At 37.3% G+C, this 19,766-nt stretch overlaps 1 protein-coding gene across 2 annotated transcripts in view; it reads right to left on the bottom strand.

The window, feature by feature from the left end:
- The window catches only part of SCAF11 (SR-related CTD associated factor 11), a 44,836-nt gene that overhangs the window by 18,618 nt on the left and 6,452 nt on the right, over positions 1 to 19,766 (bottom strand). For both annotated transcript variants that reach the window (XM_065649245.1, XM_065649253.1), the window contains exons 2-4: positions 10,309 to 10,387; positions 9,344 to 9,498; positions 424 to 501 (exon numbers count right to left, since the gene is read on the bottom strand). In XM_065649245.1, coding sequence (XP_065505317.1) covers positions 424 to 501; positions 9,344 to 9,498; positions 10,309 to 10,369 — 294 coding nt within the window. In that variant the 5' untranslated portion in view covers positions 10,370 to 10,387. The remainder of the gene's footprint in view (positions 1 to 423; positions 502 to 9,343; positions 9,499 to 10,308; positions 10,388 to 19,766) is intronic.

Consider the following 19,766-nt stretch of genomic DNA (forward strand, 5'->3'; position numbering starts at 1 on the left):
ATTCCTCTTGTCTTCATGTGTTTTTGTGTGCGAACCAGAGGGTGTGAACATACAAGATTCACTTCAGCTCAAAAAAAAAGCAAGACTGCATGCTAATTGATATAGCACTTGTTTAAAAAACCTGGTTAAAAACCACTTTGAGACCAATTACTATACTTCTATTCTTGAATATTTGAACATATCAGCAATGCTCAAAGATACTATAAAGTAGCAACAGGAGCTTTGTGATTATTATTACTATAAACACTTGCTTTGAAAGAATTAAAATAATTCCTAGCTTCAAATATGTAATAGAGACATTAAAGCAATAATTATATTTCATTAGGAAAGCTTATTTAACACAGATGTATGAATAAAGGAATGTAGCATAACTTGGGTGTTCCTACAACTGAACCTGTTGAAGAAAATAAGTCTGGAACTTACCTTTATCTGCTCTTCTAATGCATCAAGCCTGCATACTGCTTGAAATGGTCTGCGATCAATAGGACATGAAGCCTGTGTCTGAAAGATTATTATTCTTATTACAAAATTTGTACTGAGTTAGAAGTCTAAGTAGCTTACAGAAATACACAAAACTACAACTTGTTCACATTAAGAATGTATTTCCCACATTATCTATATGCACAGTTTTTTGTTTCATGTAAGTACATTTCTCCATAGGGGAAAAAATCTAAAGAAAACAAGGATGTAACTCAGAAGCTGTGTTCAAAAAAATAAAAAGCATTTTACACCAAGTTAGCTATATTTTAAGGTTTTTTTAAATCCCTGTTAGATAACTCTGATTTTATACCAATACACAAACGTCTTTTTTATTTCTTATTGTTCTGTTGTTTTATTTCTTAATGTTCTTTTCAAAAGCAAGTGTGTTAAGTCACATCCCCCCTCACAACAGAAAACTGAGAAGACCAACAGCAAACAGGGTAACACCTTTCCTCACCTTGCATATATTTTAAACTATATTGCACGTCTTTTTTTTCAGAGTAATCAGAGAGAACAGATTCCCAAGTTTAAGACAACTGAAGTTTTAGAAACCACTTTGCAAGAAAAGAGAACTGAAGGTTATTGTACCCTATGGTTTGATGGAAATACAGATTTGCTGTTTTTTTCCTCAGTCACCTAAATGCCCTCTTGCTGAGGCCACACTTCACTAGATAACGTGCACACACAGATAACAAGAAAACTTTATTAACCACAGAACAGGGAAGCTTCAACTGAAGCTCCACCCAACTGGATCACGTAGTCAATCAACTTTCAGAGAAATGCATATTAGATACTAGTTTTTGCTGCTAGAGAACCGTTTTAATTCATTTTAATTCCATATTACGTGTTTGTGGAGGGTTTGCTGGGTTTTCTTTGTTTGGATGCTTGGTTGTGTGTGGGTTTGGGGTTTTTTTGTTTGTTTTTTGTCCTCCTCTTCATTCCATTGGCCTTCACAGGCTCAGTTCAGAACTCTTCTAAAACAAAGACGAAAAGAAAAACCCCACACCCAGCCACCATCCTTATCCAATCCATCGAACAAGAACCAGTATATGAATAGTATGCCCTTAAGAGGCATATAGTTTCTGTCCTTAAGAGACCTGTCGGGGTATCACACTTTTATTTATGCACGCAATACACAGTGTAGCATAAGCAGCTGTGAGAAACTTGCACATGAACTCTGCCCTGAAATTCAGTGAACTTTGTTCTTAAGTTTTCATCGGGGTTTTTAGTTTTCCAGTTGATTCTGTTCTCTCAATTTCAAAGAGTGCTCAAGTGCTTTTTCACCTACACAGCCCCCAAACCTCAAGCATCCAGGCAGCTTCTGATTTCAACTGAAGTACAAAGAACAAAGTTAGACTGATTAAAAAAAAAAAAAAACAAAACCAAAAAAAAAACCAAACCACCAAACAAAACCAAAAAACCCAGGGGTAGCTTCAGGAACAAACTGTGGAACACGAACCTAAGTTACAGCCATTACCTCTCCTTAGGATGCTCTGTTATTTTATCCTAACTAAAAACTTCCCCCTGGTGGGGGACACCATTGTTCCCTGCAGTGTCATGGCCTTGGTTAAGAAAAGCATTTTGGGTAATTAAGCTAGTTCCCTAAGGACCCAGATCATGAAGACAGCTTTTGTCCTGTAGTCAGTGTAAACCTAACCCACAGTAACATGGTGTGTTGTTCAACTGGGATATTTGATACTATGGCAACACTCTGTGACTGTTGAATCAGCTGCAGACTTCAAGGTATTATAAATAGTTTGACTCTTAGGTACACCAGACTGTCAGAGATAGGTAGGAGGAAGCTAATTTTCTTAGTTATTTTCAGTCTCATTTCAGGATTTACCTTAGCTGAAAAATAAATTTTTTTTCCAAGAATATAGTCTGTTTCTACATTAAATTTACATGTAAATATTAAACTTGGGAACATAACTTCTGTCACAGTACATTTATTCATTGCAATGAAGTATCATAGAATGTGTTAGCAGCAGCAATCCAAATGACAAGCGGTTTTGCTCCACTAGAAAAATTTTCACTATGTTCAGTTCTTCTGGATAAATGTTTAAAAATTACATACAGTTTTAAATAGCAGAAAAAGAGGAAAGAATTCTGAAAGAATCAAAACCTATTGTTAGGTTCACGTATGTTCAGAAACAGCAGATGCTCCTTCCATTCCTACTCAGTTGCTTTTCATAGTCCTACCATTATCTGATGGTTTGCAACAAATCTCAGGAGAAATTCTAGTAAAGAAAGAGACAGGACAGTCCCATGAGCATTCGCAGTTACAACTGCTGGGTGGCCCTGAGGTAAGCTACAGGTGACTTCATCTATGAAACATTTTTGTCTAAACATGCATCAGCTCTCATCTTTCTAACATATAACAAGCCCTTTAAGTGAAAAATGTGGGGAAAAAAAAAAAATCCTGCCCCTTTTCCCAACATCAAGACTGAGTTTGTGCTGCTATAGAAAGCAGTGAGGGTAAAAAAGCTGACTACATTTCTTACAAGAAGCAATTGAGGAGTGGTGGCCTTTTACTCATCTCTTTCATCTTTTTTGAGGATATGGCTCAGCAACTAAAGGTGTTGAGTCTTCTTTCATTCATGGCAAGTTAGCAGTTCCTCTCTTCTGAGGCTTCTGTCCAGGTAGCATCCTAAGTAATACTGAATGTACACTGTCCTTTTGGGGGAAAAAATACTTAAAACAAGAAAAAAGCCATTGAGATGGAATGAGTCCAAGCAGCAGCTGTCACTTTTATTGTGCACAAGGGAAGAGAGGTGTGGGATGCATCACAACTTTAGAAGAACCACAGCTTCATATAATATCTTCAATATAGCTGTTTAAAAAGCAGAACATGTAGTATTTAATGTAATCAAAAATCACTAGAACCTCACAGCTGGTATTTGTGAGTTGCTTTGCTTTTCTTCCCAACAGTGCTTTTCTTGGAAAAACATAGAATAGTAGCTCAGCACACTTCAAAATATGTTTGATTGTTTTACTCTCCACATGAGACTACTCAGTTTCCATGTTAAAACTGCTAACTCTGCAGTGATTCATTCTTTCACCCATCTTGTAATATTCAGATAATTCTCTTCATTAAAAAAAAAGCATTCATGAAGTCTGCAACCTCTGAAAAGCTGTGAGTGTATGTATGATCTTAAGTTCTCCAAAAACCCATTCCATAGTACTTGTTTTTTGATGACCCTCTAGGAAAATCTTGCTTTGGCTCCATGGGCATAACAATGTTCAATATTCCTGTATCTGTAACAGCACCACAAAATTGATCTCTAAACTCAAGGAGTAAGTGTCCCTTATTTCAACTGCATCACTTCAAACAGCACTTGAACAAAGTGAAGTAGACAAAAGGCTGAGGCAGCTACTATATTCCAGCTAGGAATTTTCAGGCCCAAAACATATTTGGCTGATAAAATATCTTTGGCAGATAAAGTTCCATGTTAGAAGGTTTCATAACAAGTGGCAACAAGATGTCAGTATGGAATTAAAGTTGCTGCAGTAAATCTCTTCCCCATTTTTTCTCTTCAAGTGGCCCATAATAAAGTCTGTTCTTCAACTACTGCATTGAAAAGCTGGTCCAAAAAGAAACACGGTCCTGCACTCTTTACTGCTTCTTTACTAGAGAACCGGTCAAGCAACACAAATACCAGATTCTTATAACTAAATTCAGGCTTAAAAGGTGAGGTTTAAATTGTAAGAGTAACATCTGTAAATTTCACTCCCCTTAGTAATAACAGCACACAAAAAGCCCACAACAATTCCACCACCAGCTTCAGTGAAAAGAGAGACTGCTACACCACACAGTGAGAAACACCTCTCCATATTTTGATGAAAGAAAAGGAGGCAGACATCAGGAAATGCACTGTTTTCTATTGGAATGGTGGCTGTCTTTAGGAAAGGATGAAATGATTAATTAGTTGGAAGTAGCTGAATTCTATGATAAGTGTGTCACTGCACTTCCTTTGACACTATATTCTTGGAAGAACCGAAATCAAACTCAAAAACACTCACACAGACTTTTGCACTACACTTTAACATTAACTTTCCTAAGTTGCTACATGAATGTACTTGATAAACCACAGCATCACAAAATGCTTAAGTTCGGAAGTGACCTCTGGAGGTTATCTTGTCACATGGCCCTGCTTAACAGGGAAATACGCCAAAAACAACTGTATACCACAAAGAAAAACATGTAATTTGAAAAAAAGGTATCTAAAGTCAGGATTTTCTGAAAGAGTTTAATTAATACAGTTCTTCTGTGAAGCAGTTCTCAGATGCATTGTCTACATATGAATTTCCTTGGATGCACTTGAACAAGGTGTTTTTTTATTGTTCTGGTTTTTAGGTTTAGCGTTTATTTGAACACACTGCAATATTTGGTCTGTGACTGTAATCCTAACCCTGCCCACAGTGCTCTGTACTGATCACTGTGGAGCTTGTTGTCACAAGCCGATTCCTTCCTATATTCTTCAGGAAAAGAAATCCAGATCAGAAAGAATACACACTAAGAATTCCAGTTAAAATACAGGTAAATCTCTCTACCCTCAGAAGAATATCCATGTGCAGTATACTCTACATAATCAATGATCCAAACCTGTACTAGCACAAAGCAAATGACTATTCTAAGAACAGAACATTTGGCTAGAAACGTAATGCGATGCAGCTCTTTGTGTCAACTGCTTGGTTTCATGAAGTCAAGCACTGATACTGCGCAGGGCCCACCAGAATATGCCTCAGTGCTTTGGAAAATTTACAGCTGAACGTACTCCACTTTCAAATTCTCCAGATGAGAAAAAATGAATAAGGGAAACCAGATGCAGAGACACAGAGATAAGCTTAGTAGCAGTGGGTCACTGAAATAAATGTCTCTTATGCAATCATTGTGATAATGCAGACAACGCAGTGAATTTTTTCTTTAGCACTCTTCTCTCGTGGTGGTTCACAAGAGGAATTAACAGAAGAGTGAGGATAGAAATCTCCAGTATATTTATTAGCACTCTGAAGAACTGAAGGGAAGTTAAAAGGCCTACAGTAAAGCAGAGTTAGTATTTGTCTCCTGTAATTTAAGATTGTTTTATTTGAATAGAATACAAAAAAAAAAAAAAAGAGTTTTCTTCCTCCAGTGCATGCAGATAAGACACTGTTGCTGCTAAAGCAGTTGTCCAAGCTGAGGTGGTTTCGGCTACTTGGTGTATCTGCTTGCCATAGATACCTAGTTAGACTCCCTTCACATTAGCTTTACTTAAATGTTTTCCGAACTGACTATTGTAAACTAGAACACGTGTGCTTACCAGCTGAACCACAAAATACAAGTGTACCAGAAAAACAATGTTAAAAAACTTAGTTTTGACCCAAGCACTTTTAATCTAGTAGTGGTATTACAGACAAGAGAAACACATAATGCAATTACATCCCTTGGTGTAACAGAACAGTATTGATGGTATTTGAAAACTCTATAGGGTGGTGTTTTGTTGTTGCTGTTGGCCCCCTCCCCCCTTTTTTTTTTACCCCTATACACAGCACAATAGCCAAAGCTCTCTCTTTGTTATGTGGGCAGGATAATGTTATCGCACACATATTTGCTATACTGACAGCAACCCTTCCCTTACACCGTCCTTCAGCTCTCTCCTTGAAGGGTGTGTCCGATAACCTCAGCTCCACATTTAGCCTTTTACCTTTTATGATCTTCCATTGCAGCCCCACTGAAAAAGAGTCTAAAGATTGCAAGTCTCCATGAGTAAATTACACAATGTGGGTTTACAGAAGCAGTTAACAGCTAGCACAGGATGAATGACATTAAACTTTGAATGCCTACTGAAAAACAGTCCCCAACAGTCCACCTGCCCAGTGCTGTCCAGGAATTTTTGGGAGAGCGCTGGTTAGTCTGGCCAAAGGCACACAAGGTGACAGTCTAAAGAGTACATGAGAGTTTAAGAGTGTAGGCAACTGAATTTAGGGCACAACACCACTCTGAGATGCCACAATTAACTACAGTAAACATAGCCAAAGAGAGTGGAACGAGTTAAGGGACATCTAAAAAAAAGTTAAGGTGAAGACTCATTTCTTAGTGAGGATTCTAACCTCCCCCTCATTTTTCTTTTAGGAGTTGGGCACCTTTCCTCAAACAGAAAGAAAATACAACACTGATTCAACTGTAATGCTACTTAATTCTGAAACTAAACGCTCAGATTTAGCCATCAGGATCTAATATATTACACGTTCTGTGGCAAGTTTCCTATCCCTTTTTAGCCCTTCATGGAATGAGACAGAAGATACTCAGTTAAAAGCAATTTTCATACATTACATTTAAGTGCACGTTTATGTATCTATAGTATCTCCCTCTTAAAAAGAAAGATCTTCACAGTGTTATGGCTGCTGCTTGCAAACAGAAAACCTGCTGGAACAGGACACTTCACTGCAGTTGCAGTGTTGAGAATATCCCATAGACAGAAGAGGGAGCAGAATGAATGGTAAACAAACTCTGCCTGCCTGCACTACCCTGGTTTTCATTAGAATCTACACAGTTATATAAAGGCCATAAACTCTCAGAAGAACGATTATTATGTATAATTTGAAAACAACAGTTTAAAGAAGCAGTTGCCCCTGTTATATTTTGAAGTCCAGACGCAACACAGAAAGAGAGGAAATAACCAACTTGAACGCAGACTGCTGGCAAAGCCTGTAGGTGTTTGGAGTATTACTGTAGATACACAAAAGAGTACTTCAAGTAATATGAATATTAGGCTTTTTAAAAGATTTTGCTCAATCATCTTATTCTCAATTTTGTTATTCTCTGGCACTTAAACAGGAAAACAGTGTTTTTAAGAATTTTTATTGGGTATAAATAAATTGGTTTTAGTCTTTAAACAGAATCTTGTAGTACCTTTTTTAAAGAGCAGATAATTTTTTCATCTTAATTATTCGGAGTGACTTAAAATGACTACTTGTCCTTAGCGTTCATTAGTTATGATCAACCAAGAAGTAGTAAATAAAGATAAACCTTATGCAACACTTCTCAAAAAGAATAAGAACATTTACCTACTAAATACTAATAGTGGACACGAAAAACCCACATGACGTCAGCATGCTTCAGATGGCCACATGCTTATAATATGTTCCTCTAATTCCAAACTATAAAATCTCATCTGCTTCTCACAGCTGAAGCCTCTGAACATCTGTCAGCCAGTTTTCAATGATTTTTTTTTGCTCCTTTACTTTTAATTAAAACTACCAGATTAGGCAATGGAGTTTCATTAACTCTACAGGTCCAACTGTCAAGCATCCTCAGAAAAGGAAGGCTGGTTGGTTTTACCTATCAGATATCACTAATGGAAAGAAGCAGTAGAAGCCTTATGTAACTTTAAAAACAACCCCCCACCATCTTTATGACATCATATCTACCTCACCTGTAAACTTGTAAAAGCAGAAGTTGCTTTTATTCTCTTTGGATAGCACTTCATGCCAAAAAAACCCAACCAATCTGACATGACAAGAAAGATGTCATGTCGTTCATTTGCCTCTTTAAAACAAGAAAAATTCCCTTTCTTTACTGGACTTAAAAACATCTGTTAGACAATGTGAGCAAACTGAAATCCATCAGTAAGTCCTCCCTCTACTGTACTGCTTCCTTGTGCATGTCACTATTTATTGCCTTTCATCTGCCATTGTAACCACCAGCTACGGAAGTCAGAATAAAATTGTGGATGAGAATTTCCTGTTCTCTTCTAAATAAAAGCACTGCAATTAATCATCTGCAGTACAGAAAATCTGGCAATAGGAGACTTGGTTTATTATCTGGTTTGTGAATGTAATGCAAGTTTCATCTAATAATAACCTTTGTTTAATACTCTGAAGTTCATACAGAATCTTCAGAAAGAAGTGATTTATGTTACTGTCTACCTTCAGTAATAAATAACACAAAAGTTAATAAAAATCATACATAAGGAAATCATATATACACATATATATTAATGATACCAACCTTCTAGAAGATATACTGAAACCAAAAATCAGCATTTACTTCAAAAGAAAGTTATTACAAAGAAACCAAGTAGTGGTCTCTACTACAATAAGCAACCAATTCAGTTGCACAGAAGTAGGACAAAAAACCTCAGCATCTCATGTGAGTATCCCACCGCTCTCCCAAAACAGTATAAGGCAATTCTAATTTGGTGTTTTATATTGAGAACTGAAAAAGTTACAGGAGGTAAAGATACCAAAGACTTAATGCAATAATTCCAGGTAATACATGAGGAAAAAGGGACAAAATAGAACAACATCATCAAGAATTTGTTCAACAAGTCATTTTTCTTTAAGGCTCCAGAACTATCAAGAAAGGTATTAACACAGGTCAAATAATAGCCGTAATCATCACTAAAATGAAAATTTTAGAATAGTACTAAACCTTTTAGCTGAATCCTCTTTAGAGTTAGAAAACTAAGGTTTTATCAGATTCAGATTGTAAACTAACATGAAAACTTAGTGGTCCCAGCCCTAAGAGTTGACAGTATGACAAACAGCGTAAGGGATAAGAAAACAAGATTAAGCTAATGAGACCGCAATATTATGATGTGTACATAATACTGTCTGATCTTCCAAAGAGCCAATCATTTTTTTACTGATCACTAATCTCTAGTAACCATTAGTAAGCCAGGACGTCTAGTGAAAGAAAATACAGAGTACCTTATTGCACTAAGGAGAAAGTTTCCTATGGTCTATTTATAAATCGGTCATTGAACCACCTCTGTGCAAAGTCAGATGCACAACTTATTTTCTTTAAAAAAAATAATCTCTAGTTATTAGATGTAACAGACTTTATTGAGAAACAAACACACACCTTGGTTCTCAGTCTTACCTCAGCCCACTTAAGAATACAAGTCATGCAGAAGGTATGACTGCAGTTCTCAGGAAAACCGATCTCTTGTTCTAGAAGGCAGTTCAGACAGATGGGGCATGTGTCACCGTCATAAAATAAAGTAGAACAGGAACACTCTTCTTCATTTTCTTCACCTGGTATTATTAACATTGACACTTAAAATTTTTGACAGTTTTTGAAACAAAGTACTTCTAGATTTGACTAATAAGGCAATAAGATACAATTTCCTGTAGTTAAAAGGAAATTAATCAAGTTTTCAGGTCTAATGCAGTCAAGATGCTGGCCAGAGTAGTTAAAAGAAAGTTATTTCAGGTGAAAAATACAATGTAACATATTTCATGGACTACTGCACCAATATTTGTCATTAAAACAAAGGAAAGTTAGCTCTAGTGCTACATAAATAAAGACTAACACAGTATTTCCTATTGATAATGTAGTCATTTAAACATTGTTCTCCCAAGTTTTTCCTCCTCAGATGTTTGCTCTCTCTCTCCCCATGAACTAGACCAGTATATTCTATGTGTATTATCTTATACACACTTATACTACCTTTATTTTAGTTTTTCAGTCTTAAAACTGTTTTAATCTGAACATCCTCAAATATCTACCTAATCACATAAATAAAAAATGTTCTCAATTTCATTAGAGCTATAATTTTTTTCGGAATATAAAAACGCAAAACCTTTTCTTCAAATAATTTTACTATAAATTATTTTTCTGAATAACAATTGCTTTTTCCATTTTTGTTCTGCTACTAGAAGTCAACAAGAGGACAAGAGGACCCCACAGGCCAAAGAAAAACAGTATGCTGAGAAAGTGGTTATGTTTTCACAATTTATTTCAAAACAAGCAGTATACTAATTGAGAGCGCAAAGGTAAAATCTGACCTTCACAGCCTGAACCTGAATAATATAGTTGAGTATTTTCCTATGCACAGATTTTACCTTCCATGCCTTCATGTTTCTGACCCTCAGCATCTTGAATACATGGCTTTCTGTGCTTCATCTTCTTACAAAATGTAGTCTGGAAAACACAGAAACAGTTTGCATAGTTCATTTAGATTGCAACTTCAAAATAAACATGAGTGTTCTCCGGTGCTCCCAATGCTGTCCATTTCATTATAACTTTGTAGAGTAGAAACCCATGACATTAAGTGTTAGACACAGATAATTCAGTCTGCTTGCAATTTATGAGCATCATTGATGCTGTCTAGGAACTGATACTTCCAACTTGAAAATTGGTTTTTTTGTTCAACAAATGCAGAGATTTTGCAGTGTTTCTGCAGTGTTTCAAGACCACCAGTGGTTAATTTATTTTTAAAAGTTAAATGTACTGCAAAATTTCTATGCAAACCAGCACCCCACATAACACTGCAGTAACTAACAGCTGCAAACTGACCTTCACAAGTCATTGAAACAAAAATATTAAACACACAAGTACCAGAAGAGTTAGTTGCTTTCTACATCTAGCATCACCATAGCAGTGAGAGAAATTAAAGCAGCTTATAATTGCTTCCTTCCGGCTTTTGTCATACAATCAGAAGACAAAGAAAAAGGAAAGCTGTATCATTAAACAAGGGACAGGGCACAAGCACAGGTGCAGTGGAGTATCATGAATGGGGAGGATGCACCTTTAACTGTTCTCCAAAGGAGCAGCATGAAATAAGAACAACATGGATAGAGAATAATCCTTGTGATTGACATCATACAGGTCGAAAGAATTTCATTTCGCATAAGAAACAACAAGTGTATGCTCTTTGGAGGCTTACCTAGTACAGACAGAATGACGCATACTTTAAATAAAAAGTACCTACACCAAGAACTAAATCTCTGGCATTTCAAACTCCTGTGGTCAACAGCAGAGATGGTAGAAGCACCTAAAGCTCCAACACAACAGCCCGAGAGGGACCAGCTATTTCCTTCACAACTATATAAAGCTTTTAAAACTTTCATTATTTAAAACTTGACAAGAGATTGAATAAATCAGAAATTACCATCATCTGCTTACTTAAGTATTCAAGCCTGAAGCGAACTGAGTGAGGTTTCAAATCCCTTGCTCTTTAATGCCTCTGCTAGAAGCAGCAGCAGGACAGAGCCAAGAATGCCACAATCACACTCCTGAACTAAACTTCCTCCTATTTCACTTACAAACTACATTGATTTACCCTTCACCACCTGGATATCCAGAAGAGGGAGAGACAGACCTTGCCTCCCAAAGCTTTTCTTCTGATCAAGTCTTTACTGCATGAACCAAATCACCTGAGGGTGGGGGAAAGGGAAGCAAAAAGGAAACAAAAACCCAGCTATAAGAGAATTTTCCCCCTACGCTCCTATCCTGTTTTAAAAATGACTTAAAAAGATGTCACTAGGAAAATGCCATCAACTGTAGAACATTTATTAGCACTAATATTAAAACACATTGTGTTGCAGTACATGCCCTAAGTTGTATGCATGTTCTGTTAGCAGAACAACCACTGACCAGACCACTACCTGTTATCCTTTGCTGGCTATGCAAGATGAAACCAAACAAAAGCCAAATTGCTACTTTAAAATTTAATGCCTTAAACAAGAAAAATCTGCATCAAATTAGGACAGGTAAGACTGCCAAAACCACATTTGAACTTAAAATATCAGCTTGAAGTCTGTTGTTTTCACTCTGATTTGCAAGAGGACTTAAGTGGCTTTGGTCCCAAAAAGATTAAATCATGTACTGATGTGTGGTATACATACTTTTATATATAAAACATACGAACATTCCTTCTGCTCTACGTCTTAACAAAACCTCAGCAACGCTTTACAGTAGCAGAAAGATCCACAAGCTGTGCTCAAACCTCTCTCAACCCCAGGAGTCCCAGAACACATCACAGCTGAGACAGTTTAAAGACAAGATCAAGAATTCTGCACTCCGCACCCATCCATAGAAAAGGTTTTACATGGACACCATCTAGATACCAAATTGTAACTCAAGCAGCAGCTGTAGAGCTCATGCTTCTTATAACAGAGGTCTTGAGTTCACTAAGGCAGATTGCAAAAATAGAACCCAGAGAAGCTCTTTAGATTTTTTTGTTTTCCTCAGAAAATCTTTTATCCATTGTACTCTTTCTAGGCACAAAGACATCTCAGAAATCACAGCTACAATGAGAGAAACAGAGATCCTAAAACTGTCAGAATATCAGTAAATCCAAGATGTGCAGCAACAGAAAACACTGATGCGGTGTTACATTGCTCTTCTCACAAACTTACTTTTGAACAGATACCGAGTGCTAATGTGATCACAGCTCACTTTGCAGAGCACATCTTTTTGCCAATTTGACACTGTGCATTTTGCACAACATAGAAGAATTTAATACTACTGACATATATTTATAAATAAAGTAAAAGACATCAAAATTTACATAACATTTAACAAATTAACTTTGGAAAGACTATTTTTTCCACTACTTCAAAAGGGGCATGACAGGCATTGGAATAGTGCAAGACATAGCACTGAAGACTGCTGTTAAATTTATAAAATTAAAAACAAAGTTAAAAAAAAAGAGAACAGTGGTTTAGCAGGAGCAGACAGCACAGAAAACAGAACTCTTATTTGTCCCAAAATGCAATGTATTCCTTTAGATTCTTTTAAACTTCAATAAAATTTGGAAGCATTTCTCAGACTTTTTTTTTTGATCATTCCAGCTGCAGGCTATTAAAAAAAATTTAAAATCTGTTGTCTTGGCTGAGGAGGGAGACAGTGAAAAAAGCAATATAATTTTTTTTGTCATTCTCCCAGTTACCAAATTCCATGAGCTAACATGAAGATCATATTAGGACCACATCCATAGCTAATTAGGTCTGATCAAGCGAATCTGTATTTGAAAAATGTTGTTTTTATCCAAAGAGTACTCCTACCAGATTCCACTGACTCATGACCAATGTGTTCTAGTTGTGATCATTCCAGTTGTTGATGTGAAATATTAGAAAACACCCCAAGACCCACACATGCAAGGCACTTAACAAGACAGCAACAAGCATTATATTACATTAGTGCTGACAAAAACAAAATCACCTCCCAACTCTATAGATAAAACTCTAAGAATGCCTAAAGACAGCATAGCATTACAGCCAAGATGGTACTTTTCTGGTGTAACTTTCCAGTGGAATCACTGGAAATACCTTATTTAATTTCAGATTTGAGATAAAGGCAAGAACACACTGATATATGAAAGTGAAAAGATTGAAGGACACTACCACAAGTACCACTCCACCCTTCCTGTTAAAGGAGTTAAATGTTTAAGCTTCTAGATTATTCATCAAAAGAAATTCCAATTCTTGCCTTCAAGGAAGGCAGATGCCAAAGACATTTACCAAATAAAGTGCTTAACAGAGTTAATTGTAGAATGTGGGAATAGATTCATTTACTGTCTGAGGAATGTAGCTTCATGATGGACTTAAACACCATAGAACAGACTGATATAAATGCCATTTACACACGAAACAATCTTCAATATCACAACAATTTAAGTGTGATTTACCTTTTTTATTAACACAAACTACTTCATACAGTTCATAACCTAAAAATACAGATGTACTTCAACACTAATTCACCGTGCATGCAGAAAGAACAAACTGTGTGTTCAAAAATCACGTAACTGAATTTCCTATTGAACGAAAAATCTATTACATTAAACCCTTAAAATTAGACACAGAAAAATTATCTGATTAAAATCTGTAATTTGAAGTGGCATACTACAAACCATTGACAGGGCATAAAGAATGCTTGTAAGGAAAACACAACAGCTAAATACACTCTTCCTCCAACACGGTCATGGTCTAGAGACCTATCTACACAGAAGTACACTTCTACAACTGGAAAAGGGGGATGGAAATGAGGAACACATGCAACAAAATCTCCAGTAAACATGTGCAAAACGATGTCCAAGAGTGGCTTATTCTTGTTCCCTTAGCAGGCTTAACTCAACACTTGTAATTAACCTTTCAACTTCTTAGATACATCTTATATCAATACTGATAGGAGTAACTTTGCTGTGTTTCCATTAAAAATATTTTCTTTTAAAAGGGATTCATGGCATTCTATTAGTTATGTTTTGATTTCTTTACTAACTCAAGAAATTATCAGTTTCAAAGCTGAAACAAGACAATCAAACATTCGGTTTACGGAAATTACATGCTTAATAAAGCTACCATAACAGCCTTTACTCCCATCAAATTTTTGGGCAGCAGTAAGTTGGACTCTATTCTGCTCTATGCATTTTCATGGCCTTTAAGAAACCTTGAAAAAGGTTTTAAGACTCTTCCCTCTGCAAGCATGTTTTTAAGGAAAACAGATCTTGATAACTAGCCACATTTAGATAACAAAAGTCACTGGTTTTGTAATGACAGAACATCGAGTGCCCTCTGGAGTTTCCCACATGGGCTCACCAAAACCTCTGGACCATTATGAGGCAAATGTCCAACTACTGATGACAAAATTTTGAAAACTTTTGCCAAAGTCTTCAAAACCTTTTGTGCCATCTTGGAGATGGGCTGAGGAAATGCTTAGAACATTTGAGAAACGTTTTGTCTACCTTTATAAGTAGTCTAGCACAATGCATCCTTCAAGGGAAAAAAAAAAAAAAAAAAAAGAAAGACACTGTTGGGTATTTGCAAATGTACATCAAGAACCTTCACAGTTCTTTTCATTTGGAAAAGCTTTTCATTTGTCTGAAAAGCCTGGAAGGCAGACTTGTTTAAGTGACAATTCAGTACTGCTGTTTGCCCTCCAATAAATAGGAGCTAAACTGAGGATCTGGAAGCACTTATCCTGGATTTGCTCCTTTGTCTAGTAAAATCTCATGGCCCAGAACATTACTGAGAACAGAACCAACAGACACACTCAAAAGAGAGCTTTTAAAGAAGATCTTTACTCTTTGTATGCTCAAATTGCACCTTGTCTGCATTCCCAAATGGAATGCCATAGAACCAACAGAGATGAAGAGAAAGAAAGAGACCAGTGCTATACTTTGGTGAATAGAAACCTTTTTCTATAGGTGGTTTAAGCCTATTTGTGTAGATCCTGGAAAGAATCAGTGCTATTCAGGCAAGGAGACACCGCTGATTTAAAGACTCTTTCCAGACCCTCTAAGGATGCAATTACCCAAGAGGGATAATCTAATCTAACAGCTTGCTGCCACCAAAAGAAGCAGCTCTGTTTCTCACTACTAGTGATGGTGAGCAGACTCAGTTGAGAGCAACACGTGTGCCAAAGAAATTGCAACTGACAGAATGTGGGAGGGAAGACATAAAACAGGATTGCCCCTTTTGGCACTAGCAAGGTACTAGAATAGCTAAGACTCTCTTGTTAAACTGCTCCCCTTCAAGGACATAGCAGTTCCTAAATTACTTGCCAAGTCCATGAAAACGCAAGGTAAAGTGACAGGAGAAAACTGTCAAAGCAAATGGCTAGAATTATACTATCTTAAACAGTACACCACCTTCCTCCAACTCTCCTCTCCCCACAATAAATGAGGAAAACAAAACACCACAGTGGATATCCTCCTCAAGATTTCTTCTTCCACAGTCCAGCAACAAGACACTGACAAGCACACTTACGTTTCAGATGCTCTGGCTACAGCTACTCCCCTGCTAGATTCAATGCTTTCATTTCTGTGGCCACCTCAACAACAACAGACTAAATAGCAGCTGCAGACACTCACCACTCATGTCCAGTCAGCATTCACAGAAGCACACAAGACAACACCATAACTGCCTCCCAAGCAACGAAGGCAATGCAGAACTCAATGGAAATTTGCGAATACAGCTTGAGGAACCGCTGCCATGGCTCAGATGCAGCTATAATCACCTAGTAGCCTGTCTGACCATTTGAAGAGCCAAGAGTTTCAAGGAAGATTTAAAACCTTACAGTGGACACACACAAGGTGATCTCCTTCCTGCATAAAGCTTATAATCATAAACTGGCTTAAAACCTGCCATACAGACCTTTTCATGTTAAGTCAATGGAAAAGGCAGCATTCCTCACTGATGTTTAACAAAAGAGCACCTGCAAAACACAGGCAAAACAATTTAAGACTTTACATATTTGAGAATATTCTGTAAGCTGTGAGGGACATCATGTCTTCTACAGACACAGTATGTTGAAATGCTGCTATAAATCAGATTGAACTCTAGTGTTCAGCATTTAAGCCACTTCAGTGTACTGGACAGTATAAGCAGATAGTGAAACAATGTCAGTAGTACCATTTCATGTATCTATGCCTTGACCAGTCACGCTGATCCACAAATTTTAGTATTCTACAATTACTAGCAGTAACTGAAGAATACTTTATTCACCATTTTATTCATATGTGTAAGGGTGAATTACCATGTTCTAGCTCTACTTAGAAGAAAAATCACTATCTGAAAAGCTTCAGTACAACACAGAACTAAACCAGACACACTACCAACTTGAAAGAAGGGCAACACACATCACTAAACTTGCACTTGCTGTTAATACCTCTAACAACAGCATGGCGCCAATTTAGTGCTCTTAAGTAAGTTATTATCAAAGCCAAAAGAAACCCAAACCCCAACAGATTTATGCATATGAAAAACTGAAAACATGAACAAAGTTCGTATCACAAACAGGTATCCATTAAGGAACATCCCCTCTCTCTCTGTACTGGGAAACTTGTATATGGGCCAAGCATCTCTCCACCTCAGAATCCCAGTCATACAGCTGCCCTTCTGATCTACCAGCCTTCGTGTTCCTTTCCTTCTTAAAGTAACCAGTTCTCATTGGTTTTTACCTAGTAACGAACAAGGATGTAGCTTACAGAAGAACCATTAGCACTGGAAAACAAGCAGTAACAAAATGACCAACTTGAAAATCTTGTGCTAATTCAACTAATAAAGCTATCATAGTCTTCAGCAAAATTCCAAATCCCATCCCCCCAAAAAAAACCAATCAAAAGAGTTAATTATTTTAAGTCTTCAATAGTAGGTAACTTAAGACAACACAAGGCATGAAGGTTTGTGAAACACTTATAACACCTTCCTGCCCCCAAATACAACACACATGCAAGGGCTGATTTGCTCATCAGAATCACAAGCTTGCACAGCAGTTAGCAGCTTTTAGACATGACAAATCAAGAGTTTGGTACTGAACTACAGTTACTTTACTGGCACTGATAGGTAATTATCTACAGAAAGCAAATTTCATTTCTCACCTTTCGGCACTGTCAACCATGTAACACTTTGTTCCACTAGGATAGGTGGCAGAAGTTTAGGATGTTTCCTGAACTTACATTAAGGGTTGACACCCAGCAAGCAGCAATGAGAAACTACCTCAGCAGATTCCCTCCATAAGTCAATTTAAATCAAGCATTTTCAGTAACTGCCAGCAGCTGTGAGGTTAACCCAGACCACACAAAATTACATACCAAAGCAGAGAGAAATGACAGCTCTATACTATTAGTACTGACCACCAACAACCAAGACAGTCCAGTGCTTGGGCAAATTCAGTTTGCAGACCAAGAACTAGATGAAGCTCAACTTGCTAGTTAGCAAGGGGGGAAAACAAACAAACCAAAAAAAGCATGTTAGTGAGCTAGCTGTCATTTGATTCAAAGTATATATTTCACAGCTGGTCAATCTAACCTGTAATTTAAAGCCCTGCTTGTGTCCCTACCAGTTCTTTAGTGACATTTCTCAAGTTTGTGAGAAAAGCCCTTTCCACTTTTCTATAGGACAAACTAGGCTCCTCCAGCCTCTGCCAGCTCTTGAAAATGCAAAAGCAGTGAGGACAAAGCCATGTAGTTTCCCTACACACTAGAATAAGGCAATTTGCAGGGTAGTTACTCAGTAAGGCTGCCACTCAAAACTGCTTTCCAAAGATGTTCTGCATTATACAAGACAATCTCAGACCCAATCTTTACAGATGTCCACGGCTGGGTCCATGACAGCCATAAGAAGGAATGCTTGTTGGAGCCATGGTTAACTCCCCCAGGAAAAACAGCTTAATTTATACAGAAGATAGGATGAATAGAACCTTCTAAAGACTGATACAAGATGATGAAATGTATATTCACAGAAATTAAAACCACCCTATTTTGCTTTCCAACACAGTATTTCTATAGAAGGCAATGTGCACTGCGCTGCTGTTTCATGTGCGTGTATATATGATAAGACTCCCGACAGAAGCAGCACTATACCACAACCACCCCCATAGGGAGAACACACATGTACACCAGGGGCTAAAGCATGTGGTTCCGTATCCTGCTGATAAAACACTGAAGTACAGTAGTGATTAACATAATACAAAGAATTATAAAAAATTCTGTACATAACATTCTCTGACAAAATGTAGAATTCAGCACTTGGGTGTTTCTTCTAAGTAGTTTGTGACTAAACTGAATGTAATTGAGATTTACAAATAACAGGAATTAATTAGGGATTAGGTACTATTGTCATGGTGCACATGGTTCAGGCAACTGAATCAAATTAGCATAAACTCATGACCTTGCCTTCCGCTGCTGAGGGTCCTTAGTCACATGCATACTTCTGCAGCTGGAAGGGATAGCATTACACACCAAAGTCAGCAAAAAAGGCTCAGCCGTTTCCAAGAACAGTTAAAAAACCCCACAATTTTTCTAGCCACTTGGAAGCACTTTGCTTTCCACCAAAGAGCAGATATTTGGCAGTGGGTCACTGAGATCAAGAACATGCTTTCCGCACAAGCAACCCTTCCAAATCTAGCCATGTCATAGATCTGGAGGGAAAAATGTTTGCATTTGCTCAATAAATCTTTGCTAATTGTTGCATTTTAGTTTTTCTCCCTGTGAACCGGATCTGTGCTCAGCATACACTAACAATTTGGAGTTTCTATCCCATTGCTACACTGCACATGCAACATTCCCACAAGACGAATGAGCATACTTCAGTCAGTGCTATGGCAACACAGCAGGACTTGCCATAATTTCTCTGATGCTAAAGAGACCAGGAAGACCATCTTTATTTTTCTTAATACCATCCTAAAAATGTCCAAATAGCTGGACTTAAACACCAGAGATGCAGGAGCTGAACTGCAAGACCTTGACAGAAGTGGAAAATAAAGAAAACTGAAAGAAAAAAATGATGGGCAAAACTGATGGAGTAGGACTGAACTCAAATGAAAAGCTCAGGGGCAGTAACAATTGCAAGAAGCACATTTAAGATGCAAAAATTCAACGTAGCAACAAAACCAGAGTGGTAAGTACATTGAGCCAAAGAAGAACAGGCTGAATCCAGCAAAGGAAGAAATAGCCTGCAATTGTCCAATTACCAACTACCATTATTTTTTTCTTTCACCTACATCATGGTAGTCTTATTTCCCAGCTTCTGAATACTGAATACCTGCAAACTGAAGGGCATCTCTAACAAAAATTACA

The sequence above is a fragment of the Caloenas nicobarica genome, chromosome 1 (genome assembly GCF_036013445.1).
Source record: "Caloenas nicobarica isolate bCalNic1 chromosome 1, bCalNic1.hap1, whole genome shotgun sequence".
Lineage (NCBI taxonomy): Eukaryota > Metazoa > Chordata > Aves > Columbiformes > Columbidae > Caloenas > Caloenas nicobarica.